The 14,611-nt window shown below is 42.8% G+C and overlaps 1 protein-coding gene across 7 annotated transcripts in view; it reads left to right on the forward strand.

Annotated features, from left to right (window-relative positions):
* POC5 (POC5 centriolar protein) overlaps window positions 1–14,611 on the forward strand; it is a 41,965-nt gene that overhangs the window by 19,643 nt on the left and 7,711 nt on the right. For all 7 annotated transcript variants that reach the window (XM_053299071.1, XM_053299077.1, XM_053299076.1 and 4 more), the window contains 6 exons: window positions 393–497; window positions 4,749–4,945; window positions 6,793–6,969; window positions 9,716–9,832; window positions 10,676–10,855; window positions 13,262–13,424. In XM_053299071.1, the coding sequence (XP_053155046.1) occupies window positions 393–497; window positions 4,749–4,945; window positions 6,793–6,969; window positions 9,716–9,832; window positions 10,676–10,855; window positions 13,262–13,424 (939 nt within the window). The remainder of the gene's footprint in view (window positions 1–392; window positions 498–4,748; window positions 4,946–6,792; window positions 6,970–9,715; window positions 9,833–10,675; window positions 10,856–13,261; window positions 13,425–14,611) is intronic.

Below are 14,611 nucleotides of genomic sequence, written 5' to 3' on the forward strand. Positions count from 1 at the left end.
GGAACTAACCATGCCCCCTGCATCTGATGTGGATGCAGGAGAGTGGCCATCAGGGATCCTTCCCAGCCAGTCTTTCGTTGAAACACTGGCTGGCTTGGTTTTTCTTCCCTGTGCCTTACTAAGAGCGAGGCAGGGGGGAAAGCCCTGAGCCAGCCAGCGTTTCCCACTCCATTGTCCCCCTGCCCCTGCTCCTCCTCCTTTAGCTTGCTTGCCTCTCGCTTATTTCTTATAACCACTGGGGACAGAATAGACTCACACAGGGGCTACCACTGCTGGCTCCTACATTGTAATATAAAGGGGGTTTTTTATCAGTAGCATAGAAGTACAAATCTCTAATGAATGTGCTTTGTACCAGTCTGTCTAAACTTAATTATTGTTTACGTTTGAAATAGGAAGAAGTGCAATAATGGATGGACGCAGACATGAAACTGCAGGAATAGGCCGGAGGAAACATGGAAGGGCTCCTGATTTCACCACTCGGACAACAAGAATAGAAGGTATAACTCTTCTGGGATGAGGAAGTTAGTTCATACCATGACTCTTAAAAACTTACATGGGATTCAGCTTAATCCGCAACAAGCAGGATTACTGAAATCAAGGGGATTGTCCATGCTTTATACAGGTGAATCCTGTTATCTGCAGGAGTTCCATTCTCCACTACAACCTCGGTTAATGGAACCATGCATAATGGGGCACTGTGGCAATGGGATTAGTGGGTTAGATTCATGGAGGCCTGAAAACCACACTTGAGAAGGCTGAAAATGGTGGATATAATGAAAATAAAGTGCCGTACTGTGCTCTGTGGGTCTCCAGCTGTTCAGCAATATCCCCCAGAAATCCAAAATTCACAATTTTTTCACAGAGAACTGACCTCTGAAGTAATTTCTGGCCATCCCAAAACTGAAGATACATGGGTCTTAATCCTTTTTTATCCGTGGCTATTGAGGTAGGGTGACAATTAGGCAACCACAGATATGCAGAAACATGAATAGCAATACTGCAATTAACGAGGTCGACCTGTACAAACAAAATCCTTACATGTGGACTAGGATATAGTGACTGGCACAAGATCAGCTAGTGAACTTCATGGGGGCACTGTTGTGTAATATGTACATTAGCCACCATCCAGAGAAACATGAGTGTGTTTATATGAAATTGGGTTTTTATTTATTTGATTTATATCCTGCTGTATTGCATGGATAGAGCAGAATATAAGTGTGTGTGTGTGTGTGTGTGTGTGTGTGTGTGTGTGTGTTTGATTTATATCCTGCCCTATCAGATTCTGACAGCATTGCTGCAAAATGTTGATATTACTGTCCTCGGGGGGCTCACCATATACAACAATTAATGGTTTGTGTAATAAAGAAGGCTGCATAAAATCAAAGTGGCATTGTAGACATGAAATCTACTTAGGAGGGAAAAGAGCTCAGTCTTGCCGGGGTGGGGGGTGGGGGGGTTCCACTAGAGCTGTGCCCAGGGAATAATTCACAAGTTCTGGAATGCTCCTTCTGCCTTAGCGGCAACTATTGGAATACTCAATTCAGTGACTATTGGAGCGGGGGGAGGGATGCTGCAGAGTGGGTGAGGCTGGGTAGGAGCCAGAGCTTAGTCCTAAGTGTGATGGAATCTCTGAGGATCTGGCCAGAAGGCAGGTACATGTTGGAGCATTCCAGGATCTGTGAGCTTCTTCCTCCAGCAGTGGCACCAGCAATAGCCTGAGAAACTTGCGTTTGGGGCGGTATACAAATATGTTAAATAATAAATAAGTACCACCAAAGGTTTTTCCCTACAGCATCCCAAGCTGCCTTTTAAAAGTGGTTTGATTCTATGGGAATAAGAGGGAAGAAAAGTCATAGAAGCCTCGATATGGCAGTTCATCTATGTAGATAATATGTATATGTAGATGTTAACACAGAGCCACAGCTATTTATTCTACTTTAGTTGTGTCATAAAGCTATTCCATAAAGGTAGAAAACGTTCATACATTCCAGTAACCAGGCTCTGTCTTGGAAAGCATCGTTGTATCCCTCCAGGAACTGCTAACAGAGCGTAGTGTCTGCTTCTTAAGATAATCTGTTTTGGTGAAACTAATGCATAGGGAGGGAAACCCAATATTTGGCCTTATAAACATTTAGCCTCTGATTTGCACCCAGCAAAAGAACATAAGAACAGCCCTGCTGGATCAAGACCAAGGTCTATCTAGTCCAGCATCCTGTTTCACAAAGTGGCCCACCAGATGCCTCTGAGAAGCCCACAAACAAGAGCTGAGAGCATCCCCTCCCTCCTGCTATTGCTTCCCTGCAACTGGTATTTAGAGGTAACTTGCCTCTGAGGCTGAGGGTGGCCTACGTCCCTCAGACTAGCAGCCATCGATAGACTTCTCCTCCATGAAGGTATGCAAACCCCTCTTAAAGCCATCCAAGCTGGTGGCCATTACCACATCCCATGGCAGAAAATTCCATAGATTAATTATGCACTTTGTGAAAAAAAGTAGTTCCTTCTGCCAGTCCTAAATTTCCCATCCTTCAGTTTCATGGGACAACCCCTGGTTCTAATGTTGTGAGAGATTGAGAAAAATTGCTCTCTGTCAACTCCATGCATACTTATACACCTTTATCATGTCTCCCCTGAGTTGCCTTTTTGCCAAACTAAAAAGCTCCAGATGCCATAGCCTTGACACATAAGAAAGGTGCTCCAGGCCCCTGATCATCTTAGTTGCCCTTTTCTGCACCTTTTCCAGTTGTACAATGTCCTTAAGATATGGTGACCAGAACTGCACAAAGTAATCTAAATGTGGCTGCACCATAGAAGGCATTTTATAGAGGCATTATAATATTAGCATTTTTATTTTCAGTCCGCTTCCTAATGATCCCTAGCATGGAATTTGCCTTTTTCACAGCTGCTGCACACCGATTCGACACTTTCAATGAGCTGTCTACCACGACGCCAAGGTCTGTTTCCTGATCAGGCACTTACAGCTCGGACCCCATCAGTGTATATGCAAAGTTGGGATTTTTGTACCCCAATATGCATCACTTTACACTTGCTTGCACTGAACTGCATTTTGGAGCTCCTCACAATCTGTTTTGGATTTCACTACCCTAAATAGTTTAGTGTCATCTGCAAATTTGGCCACTTCACTGGTTATCCCAAATTCTAGATCATTTATTAACAAGTTAAACAACACTGGTCCAAGTACGAATCCTTGGGGCATCCCACTTCTTCCCTCCATCGTGAAAACTGTCCATTAATTCTGACCCTCTGTTTCATGTCCTTCAACCAGTTACCAATTCACACATGAACCTATCCCTTTATCCCATGACTGCTAAGTTTACTCAAGAGCTTTTGGTGGGGAACTTTGTCAAAAGCTTTTTGGAAGTCCAAGTAGACTATGTCTACCGGATCACTTTTATCCACATGCCTGTTGACACTCTCAAAAAACTCCAAAAGGTTGGTCAGGCAAGATGGGCCCTTTTAGAAGCCATGCTGGTTCTCCTTCAGCAAGGCCTGTTTTTCTATATGTTTAATAATTTTTGTTCTTAAGTATGCTTTCCATCAATTTACCTAGCACCGAAGTTAAGCTAACCGGCCTGTAATTTTCCAAATCCCCCCAGATCCCTTTTTGTAAATGGAAGTTACATTAGCTACTCTCCAGTTCTCTGGTACAGAGCCTGATTACAGGAACAAGTTAAATATTTTTGCTAGGAGATCAGCAATTTCACATTTGAATTACTTCAGAATTCTTTGGTTGATGCCATCAGGTCTTGACAATTTGTTAATTTTTAGTTTTTCAAAACAGTTTAGAACATCCTCTCTTATCACCTCAAATTGTTCTTCAGCCTCCAAGCCTGAGAAGCTCCGTTTCAGAGTGGTTAGATGGTAATTATCCTCCACCGTGAAGACGGATGCAAAGAACTCATCCAGCTTCTCTGCAATCTCCTTATCCTCAATAATCCCTTTCACAAACACATCATCTAGGGGTCCAACCGCCTCCCTGGCAGGTTTTCTGCTACTGATCTATTTAAAGAAGTTTTTGTTATTCCCCATGACACTTTTAGCATTTTGCATCCCTTATTGTCTCCTTGCACTTCTTTTTCCAGGGTTTATGTTCCTTTCTATCCTCTTCATTTGGGCAGGACTTCCCTTTTCTGAAGGAAGTTGTCTTCCCTTTTATAGCTTCCCTGACTCTACCTGTTAGCCATGCTGGCCGCCTCCTGAATTTGGTGGTATCTTTCCTCCTTCTTGGTATACATTCCAACTGAGCTTCTATTATTGTGGTTTTGGATAAGTTCCATGCTTTCTGGAGTTATTTGACCCTCCCAACTTTCCCTTTCAGCTTCCTTTTTACCAGCCCCCTCATTTTTGAGAAGTTTCCTTTTCTGAAGTCCAGTGCATCTATGTTGGACTTCTTTGGAAGTGTTTCACTCGCATACAAGCTAAATTGGATCACACTAGGGACACTGTTCCCTAATGGTTCTACAACTCTGACATCTTGCATCAAGTCCTGGGCATCACTCAGGATTAAGTCCAAGGTCACCTTCTCTCTGGTTGGTTCCATGACCAACTGTTCTACGGCACAGTCATTTAGCATGTCTAGAAATGTGGCCTCTCTGTCAATACCCATACGTGAATTTGCCCAGACTATGTGAGGGTAATTGAAGTCTCCCATGATTATAGCACGTTCAACATAGTCTTAAGATATCTGAAAGCCAAATGGTGCACGCACTCTCTTTCTTCCTGTTCCCCAGTTTCAGCATCAGTAAAGGAGCCATCTCATGCAGTTATGGAAGGTCTTTGTCCAATCCGTTCAGAAGAGTCTTCTTCACAATTGTCTACATCCAGTCCAAGAGATCTTCAGGAGTCAAATGTGACCGATTTAAGCCTTTCGGATGAAAGAGTTACCCACATAGAGAGCATACTTGATCTCTGGAGTGGAAGTCTTAAGGTATGTATTTTGTGCTAATTTATTTAATCCTTCTATAGTTATGGCAGTTGCTTTTCAGACAGTAAAGCAGCTTCAAGAGGAGCAAATTTAGAGCAGCGAAGCAGTGGGTAGGTTGAGGTGTTTAACCTGGAGGTGTTTAACCTTTTCCCCACTCCTTGCTTCTTGGCTCCAAATTGCCCAGCTCAAGTTGCTTTTTCCTTCACAGGGCTTCATATGTATGTTTACAAGGATTACTTATACTTATTACTTTTGTGCCCAAGAGTTCCCCCACTCTTGAAGAAGCTTCTTTCCTGGTTTTTTTTTTTTTAAGGGCCTGAGGGCTCTAATATGAGTGCTTGTGTGTATAGAATAGTTAGAGCTCAAGGCACTTACACATCCTATGCACTCTTACCTGGAAAAAAACATTGGCTTTTTTCCCTTTAGATGGCAATATACTCAACCATCTTGATAAGCCAAGTGAGCCAAATGTTTAGGAAATGATTTTTGTTGTGGCAAGAATAAGGAGTGTAAAATATAAGGAGCGTAAAATATTTCTCAAGTGTCTCCTTAAAGTTTGTTTACTTTGTGCTGGCTCTGTTGTTTACAGCCCTGATCAGCTACCGTTTTGGTACTCCTTTTCTTTTTTAAATAGCTCTTCTTTCTAGAAACAGTACAGGTGAAACTCGGAAAATTAGAATATCGTGCAAAAGTCCATTAATTTCAGTAATGCAAATTAAAAGGTGAAACTGATATATGAGACAGACGCATTACATGCAAAGCGAGATAAGTCAAGCCTTAATTTGTTATAATTGTGATGATCATGGCGTACAGCTCATGAAAACCCCAAATCCACAATCTCAGAAAATTAGAATATTACATGGAACCAAGAAGACAAGGATTGTAGAATAGAACAATATCGGATCTCTGAAAAGTATAAGCATGCATATGTATTCAGTACTTGGTTTGGGCCCCTTTTGCAGCAATTACTGCCTCAGTGCGGCGTGGCATGGGTGCTATCAGCCTGTGGCACTGATGAGGTATTATGGAAGACCAGGATGCTTCATTAGCGGCCTTCAGCAATTCTGCATTGTTTGGTCTCATGTCTCTCATCCTTCTCTCGGCAATGCCCCATAGATTCTCTATGGGGTCAGGTCAGGCGGGTTTGCTGGCCAGTCAAGCACAGTATACTGTATACTTTTCAGAGGTCCGATATTGTTCTTTTCTTCAATCCTAGTCTTCTTGGTTCCATGTAATATTCTAATTTTCTGAGATTGTGGATTTGGGGGTTTTCATGAGCTGTACGCCATGATCATCACAATTATAACAAATTAAGGCTTGACTTATCTCGCTTTGCATGTAATGCGTCCGTCTCATATATCAGTTTCACCTTTTAATTTGCATTACTGAAATTAATGGACTTTTGCACGATATTCTAATTTTCCGAGTTTCACCTGTAATGTTGTCATGTTCCAAGTGTTACTAGGAAGAAGGGTTATTTTCCTAGTAAAAAATGGGACCAAAGCAGCAATTAATCACAGATGCAAAGAGCTCATTCTCTGAAGTGCTACCTCCACAATATTGGGTACCAAAGAGGTACCCATCACACCTGGATATATATTATACTGTTGGCACACAACAGTTCTCCTGCCAGATTACCAGATGGGCGGAAGTGCATTTTACTCACCTCTACATCTTAATTCAGCATTAATTATCAGTAGACATATCTGTTGGGTAATGTGGAAAAACTTCTAGAAATTCCAGTGTTGCACTTCAGTATGTGTTGAACTTGATTAGTTACATGTTCTTGGTAATTGAATATGTGGACTGATCTTTGTTTCTTCATTAAACCTACCATTTTAATTCTCCAGACAAATGTTCTGACTGAACTGAGGAAATGGAAGCTTCATTTTATTGAACATCACACACTAGAAATGGCACAGGCGAGAGAGAAACATGCAGCGCACGTGAGACAATTGACCAATCAGTTGGAGAACCTGAAAGAGTTGCTACGTACATATGAGATTTCAATAGGAAGGAAGGATGAGGTGATACATTCTACTAATCGGTTATAAACTAAACTTTGTTCTTTACAGCAAACAATTGCATCTTTATAAATACAGAGCACAGGTTTAGAAACTGGTAATCTGTACAGCCTAAGAAAACCATGATTTCCTATCCCTTGTTTCTGCCGCCATATTCTAATTGAATGGCACAATACCTGCTCTGAAAGAGAACTGCAGTAGGTATATGGGTGTGATTGTTCACACATGTTTCTAATTTCCTATGTCCAAAATTGCTTCTCAAGAAGAGCCCCTCTGGTGGCGGGGGAAGTGTATCTTAATTAAAGTTTATCTGTGTTTAAGGGTCCTGATTTCTCTTTAATTTATACTTGGTTTGAATTCTGGCCCCACCCACAAGGCCCTCATGTGTTCTGTGTATGCAGCCCCGTATGCATGCACAGCCCCATACGAACAAGCCATACCAAGGAAAAATGAAACATACAAGTAATTCTTTCAGGAGCCTATATAGGTTGGGTGCAGCATCAGCAGGTGTGACCCCTGATTCTTCCCCCATTCCACACAGTCATTTGGAAGGATCCAGCTGCTGGTGCACCGGGGAAGTTCAGCACTAGATGAAACTAGGGATGTGCACAAAACTGGTTTGCCCCGTTTGGTTCGAATTCAAACCAGGTTCCAACCAGGAGGGGGTGGTTCGGTTTTGGTTTTGCTCGAACCTTCCCCTGGTTAGGTTCGGGTTCGAACCGGTTCAGACACCCAAATATTGGTAGGATGGTAGCTGGCACCCAGGGGTACCTGCCACCCAAACCCCAAAGCAATCGGACACTTGTATGATTTTTTATGAATTTTTGAAAATTATTTCTATTTTTCCCTCATAGGATATAATGGGACTCCAACCAGCCCATATCCCCTATTGTGGAGCACCAAGGGGCACAAATGTGGGTAGGTGGTAGACAACCAGGGGTGCCTACTATCCACAAAGTTCCAAGGCAATCGGACACTCCTCTGATTATTGGTGAATTTTAAAATTAATTTGGAATTCCTCATAGAGAATAATGAGGATTGCAGCAAATGTATAGCTTCACGTCAGGGAGAAAGGGGTGTCCTAGAGCAGAGTGTGGTGGGTGGTAGTTCCTAGGGTGGGCAAGGAAGCTATCAGAATTATTTGAAAGGAATTGGGCAAAGGGCTGATTTTAAGTCATTTTTGAAGTTTACACGTCTTTAAGGTTTTTCTCCATAAAGAAGCATGGAGGTGTCAGCAAATGTATAGCTTCACGTCGGGGGCAAAGGGTGGCCTAGAGCAGAGTGTGGTGGGTGGTAGTGCCCAAAGGGGGGCCATGAAGCTATCAGAATTATTTGAAAGGAATTGGGCAAAGGGCTGACTTTTAAGTGATTTTTGAAGTTATAAGTTATTTTTGAAATACTTTAACAATTCACCAATAATCAGAGGAGTGTCCAATTGCCTTGGGGTTTTGTGGGTGGTAGGCACCCCTGTCTGTCTACCACCCACCCCGCTTTTGTGCCCCTAGGTGCTCCACAATAGGGGATATGGACTGGTTCTGGTCCCATTATACTCTATGAGAAAAATAATTAAAAATATTTCAAATATTCATAAAAAATCGTAGTACTGTCCGATTGCCTCAGGGTTTGGGTGGTTGTTGGCACCCATGGGTGCTCCACAATAAGGTATAATGGCCTGGTTCGAGTCCCATTATACCCTATGAGAAAAAAATAGAAATAATTTTCAAAATTCATAAAAAACCGTACAAGTGTCCGATTGCTTTGGGGTTTGGGTGGCAGGTACCCCTGGGTGCCAGCTACCATCATACCAATTTTTGGATGTCCAAACTGGTTCGAATCGAACCACCCCCTGGTTCAGTTCAAATTTGAACCTGCAGCTCGAACCTGATGGCTGGTTCAGTTTGAATTCAAACCTTCGAACCACCCTGGTTCGAATTTGAACCGGTTCGAATTCAGACTGGTTCGCACATCCCTAGATGAAACTAGAATTTTATTGTTCAGGCAGTGGGTCATGCCTGCCATGTATAGAGATTTGCATAGTGCACAGCATGTAAGTAACCCAGGTGGGTGCTCCACCACCCATTTTTCGCTGCATGGTATGTGAGCCAATCTATTTAAGCAAGCCAATAAAATTTAAGTAAAATAATTTTCAGACAGTTCTATTTGCAAAGTTTTAATATTCTTCCATCTTGCTCTCCTAGTTCAGTTGTTTGCCATTTTTAATTTATCTAGTTATGCTCAACAGTATTCATAACATACATTGTTTCTGTAGTGATTAAAAGTAAGCACTGTGCAAAAGTTAAAATATGGCAAATTCTGCCAGGAGGCTCACAGTCCAATGTAGAAAAAAAATAAGGAAAGAGAAAGAAGCAAAGCAATGGATACCTCTCAGCCAAACATGAAGTACTTATTAGTTTCCATGCTTAAATCTCTTCCATTGAAATCAATGGAACCTGAAAGTGCTTAACTTGGATGGATTGTATCCAAAGTATTTATACACCGAAGCAAAGAAGAAATAATTACAGCCCAGTGGGATTGAAATGTCACAGTTGAGGCAGCACCACTTGAACTCCTGACTAAAACTTTAAAACATCTGTGGTTTTGCTTAGTATGTAATATTTTGTATATGCTTAGTCTTGTTTCCTTATTCACATATTCATCTTCCACTAACCAATTCAGCTAAATAGCTTCATACATTTCAAACTGTCCATACATTTTCCAGACATAGTTATGTTGGGGTGTGTTTGTTTAGGTAATTGCCAATTTGACGCATGCTATTGAGAAGCAAAAGGACAGGATAGAGTTAATGAAGAAATTCATGAAGTGGCGCCTTCAGCATCTTGCAGGCAGACAAGAGGTCAAACAGGAGGTATGTGTGTGGATGTGGCAGTTGAACTCCAAAGGGTCAGGACTACCGCAGCATTTGTCAGTCAAGATGAGTGTCTTGTTTAAAACACACCTATGCACACCCTGACCAAGTCAGCAACTTTGATATGTTCATATGGAAACCTGTGTTGGCTCTTCCATGATGTAGCTAATCTAGCAAGCCACACTTCTGGCTGGAGCTGTGTGCACTTCCATTTTTCAGTTATCTGTCGGTTAAAACCAAGGTTGGAGGCATCATCCATGTGCTAAGCAGCAGCTGAATTGGAGGGCTCCCTCCTACCCAGCTGCTCAGTGAGCCTGGAGAAGTTCTCCAACCCAGCTGCTGTTAAGTGTACAAGCACAGATGGTGCCGCCGACCTTGGTTTTAACTGGCAGACAATTGGCAAACAGGAGTACAGACAGGTCCCAAATCAGCGTACCAGGCTTCTCCTACCCTTATTATGGCAGTGTGAACTACCCCTAATATCTTGCACTCAAAATGAGGCTTGTTCATCATCCCATGAGAGTCCCTTTGGTTCGCAACTGTGACCAAGCATGCTGGTTTGAATTTTAGCATGACCATGGATGCAGTTGGGTTAATTTCATGCCAGCTGCACCAGCTCTCATCTGCACCATGTTTTTACATGCTACACTGGCCCTCTGAAATGCAGAATAACCATCTACCTCATAGCCTTTTGCCTGGCTTCTACAACATTGAAGCTATAGTAACTGATGAATTAGCTGGAGCCCTTCATGGGGGACAGTGAAACCCATTCATGCCTTGTTAGCTTTGGTGTCTGCCTCTAGTGAACAGGAATCTGACTGACCTGCTAACATTTTATTCCAGGAGCACACAGACAAAATAGCTGACCGGCTGTATGAAAAAGGTTTGCAGAAGAAAGCGTGGGGAGTCTGGCGCTCTGCTCACGAAACAAAATGGAAAGATACGATAGAAGAAGCCCGTCGGTCAAGTGCTGAATCTTTACGTGTCGAGCTATCCAATGACTATGAAACTAAAGTTCAGGCGGTAAGCAGGATTCTAAAGGACTCTTTACTTGTTAAACATTTCATGTTTAACATTTTGCAAAGGCACTCTTTCTCTGCTGCTGACATCCAAGGCGGTTCTCCATGTGGCTCTCTAAGGCAGGACTAAGCAAATTGGAGTCTAAGAGGTGGAGAAACATGGCACCATTCAGTTCTTTTAGTCCTGCGTGGCTCAAAGGCAGTTCTTCTCAGCTGTTCTCTCTAACCAAACTTCTTTCTCTTTCACCCTCAGTCTTCATATTTTTGTTCCTCGTTTCATCTTAACTGTCTGCGTCTGCATGTATAAAAATAAAGTTTTCTTTCTAACTCTTTGTTTGTCCTCCCCACCCTCCACTCTTGCTGGGCTCTTTGACCTTTTTTCTTTCTCCTCCCTTGCATGGAACACACCAGACGTGTGCTCCACGTTAGAGTCTAGAAGGGGAAATTGCAGCAGGGCCTGCCAAAGGTGGTCCTAGCAGCTGGCAAGCACAGAAACTGATGTCCAAGACTATTCATACACTAGGTTTGGCCCACCCTAACCCTCAGGAATCCCAGCCTCTGAGTAAAAGTGCTGTGGTTTTTCCTGAACCCAAATCAAACCCTATGATGCTCCTGCTCCCTAAGCACTTCATGGAGTCTGCTAAAGCGGGGTGGGCTTTTTCTACATATAATAGAAAGGCAGTAGCAGTAGCCAAAAACTGCACTCCTTCCAGCAAGCGGGGGAGGATATTTAATATGTAACTCCTGGGGATGTGACAAGTTGCTTGGAATGGTACGGCCTACCACCTGCCCTCTTGATCCTTGCCCAACATGGCTTGTACTATCTGACAGGGAGGCTGTTATAAAGGGCCTGTTCGCGATTATAAATGCATCTCTGAGGAAGGGCAGGATGCCTCCTTGTCTTAAGGAGGCAATCATTAGACTGCTTTCGATGAAGACTACCTTTGATGCCTCACAGTCAAGCAACTACAGGCCTATCTCCAACCTTCCATGGCTGGGCAAGCTGATTGAGAAGGTGGTTCTCCCCCCCCCCCCCCCCCAGCTCCAGGCGGTCTTGGAGGAACTGATTATCTAGACCCATTTCAAACTGGCTTTTGGGCAGGCTATGGGGTAGAGACTGTCTTGATTGGCCTGATAGATGATCTCCAATTAGGAAATGACAGAGGGAGTGTGACTCTGTTGGATCTTTTGGCGGCCTTCGATACTATTAACCATAGTACTCTTCTGGAATGACTGAGGGGGTTGGGGGTGGGAGTCGCTGCATTGTAGTGGCTCTGCTCCTATCTTACGGGCAGATTCCAGATGCTGTCTCTTGGAGACTGTACTTCAAAATCTGAACTTTCGTATGGTGTCCCTTAGGGTTCCGTATTGTCTCCGCTATTTAAAATGTACATGAATCTGCTGGGAGAGATCATCAGATTTGATGTGGGTTGTTATCAATATGCCGATGACACCCCAATATCTTTTTCCATGTCAGCATCATTGGAAGAAGGCATAACCCCCCTAAATGCCTGCCTGGAGGCAGTAATGGGCTGGATGAGCGATAACAAACTGAGGCTGAATCCAGATACATAGTTATTGTGCGAGGTTGGAACTCGGGAGATTATTTTGATCTGCCAGTTCTGGATCAGGTCACGCTTCCCCAGAAGGAACAGGTACGCAATCTGGGGGTGCTTCTGGACATAAACCTCTACCTAGTGTCCCAGGTTGAGGCAGTGGTCAGAGGTGCTTTTTATCAGCTTTGGCTGATATGCCAGCTATGTCCATTTCTTGAGATGAATGACCTCAGAACAGTAGTGCATTTGCTGGTAACCTCTAGGCTGGATTACTGCAATGCACTCTATGTGGGGTTGCCTTTGTATGTAGTCTGGAAACTGCAGTTGGTACAGAATGCGGTGGCCAGGTTGGTCTCTGGGTCATCTAGGAGAGACCATAGTTGAAAGAGCTACACTGGCTGCCGATATTTTTCTGGGCAAAATACAAGGAGCTGGTTATTACCTATAAAGCCCTAAACAGGCCCTGGGTATTTAAGAGAACGTTTTCTTCACCATGAGCCCCATCGCCTGTTAAGATCATCTGGAGAGGTTTGTCTGCGGTTGCCGCCAACTCATTTGGCGGCTACTTGGGAACAGGCCTTCTCCATTGCTGTCCCTGGACTCTGGAATGTGCTCCCTGTTGAAATAAAGCCTCCCCATCTCTGGTAACTTCTAGACAGGCATTGAAGACATATTTATTCACCCAGGCTTTTAATTAGATTTATAGTTTTAATACTTTTAATGTTGCATTTTAAACAATTTTAATGTTAATGATTTTAATGTTTAAATGATTTTAATTGTAAACCGCCCAGACGCACAAGATTTGTGTGGTATAGAAATAGGATTTAAAAAATATTTTTTTATTTTCTTGGTAGCTAAATACTGAATTGGAGGAAGCAAAAGCTGAACTCGTAGAAATGCACAACAAAAGACAAGATTACGAGGATGCCATAAAGAAGGCCTTCATGCGTGGTGTTTGTGCACTGAATATGGAAGCCATGACTATATTTCAGGGCAAAGAGATCAGATTTGACCATGGTTAGTAGGCTAGCAGGCCACAACTTCATTTCACCTTTCAACTGTACCATCACTTCGTCTTTGCGTCTTTGCAGATGTATGCACAAAAGCATTTAATGCACAAAAAGGGTTTAATTGCTCCTGATGCTCAAAAGGAATTCCTTCTTCCAAAATTTATTGGGATTCCTTTATAACATATACAGTATTTAGCATGGTATAGGCTATGTGGCAAAATAGCATTAATCTCTCAAGGTGGGGATTCAAAAATGTAGAGCTCCTGAGGGAGTGCTCCAAGCCCTCCAGAACTCTACAGCCTTCTCCGCTTCAGTTGGGCCGTCTTCGATGCTGCCATTATTAACTCCACTGTTGGTAAGTAGCATAAAGAATGGAAGTGGAGGGGGCCTGAATCACACCTAAAAGGGTGCATCTGTCTCAAGGTTGATAACTTGTGTTGTCAAGTGCTTTAAAAGGTCTAAAGATCAACTTGTCATGCAGTTTCCCCCAAGCATTTTTGTTCAACAATTTTTGTTAAGAAATTGTTTCCCAGAACAATTTGTTGAGGCAGCTAACAAATAAAGTGTATTATTATTAATTTTCCCTCCCAAACATTGAGTGGGGGTGCATGAACACTGTCACTAGTCCTAATAATGAGTCTCAAAATCAGACAGCCTGTACTTGGAATGCAGATTAGTAATTGTATTCAGCTGGCAAATCTGTGATGTGGCAAAATGGGAGCTTTATATAGCTTTCCATTCTCAAAACCATTGTTGTGTATGTGCTTTAAAACATGGGCAATACCTGAATCTCAGAAGCCAAAGGGGTACTGGAATGTTTCCAGGGGATGATAAGAGGTTTTATCAGAGTATGGATTTTGGATTTGTGCATGTGTGTTCTAAGTGCAGAGCATATACAGCCATGGGTATGGTGTTGGTATGGAACATGCTGAAGCTCATCTTGTATTCCTGCATTGTGGCTTCTTGTTATGCCGCTTTTTGGTGTTACCTTTTCTTATGCAAAGCGGGCTTTGCTTTCTTCTTAGACAGCCATCAGAATAGCAGGCAGGGATGGTTAAATAAGAGAAGAGTTTTTTCCAAGTTTGATGTAGCTGACTTCCCACATGGTGGCACTGCACCACTGCGTTTTTCATTTTGATGTGTTCCTTGCCTGTTCAGGGCTGCACCATACAATATGGCAGAATAAGTTGCAGC

The sequence above is a fragment of the Hemicordylus capensis genome, chromosome 2 (genome assembly GCF_027244095.1).
Source record: "Hemicordylus capensis ecotype Gifberg chromosome 2, rHemCap1.1.pri, whole genome shotgun sequence".
Classification (NCBI taxonomy): domain Eukaryota; kingdom Metazoa; phylum Chordata; class Lepidosauria; order Squamata; family Cordylidae; genus Hemicordylus; species Hemicordylus capensis.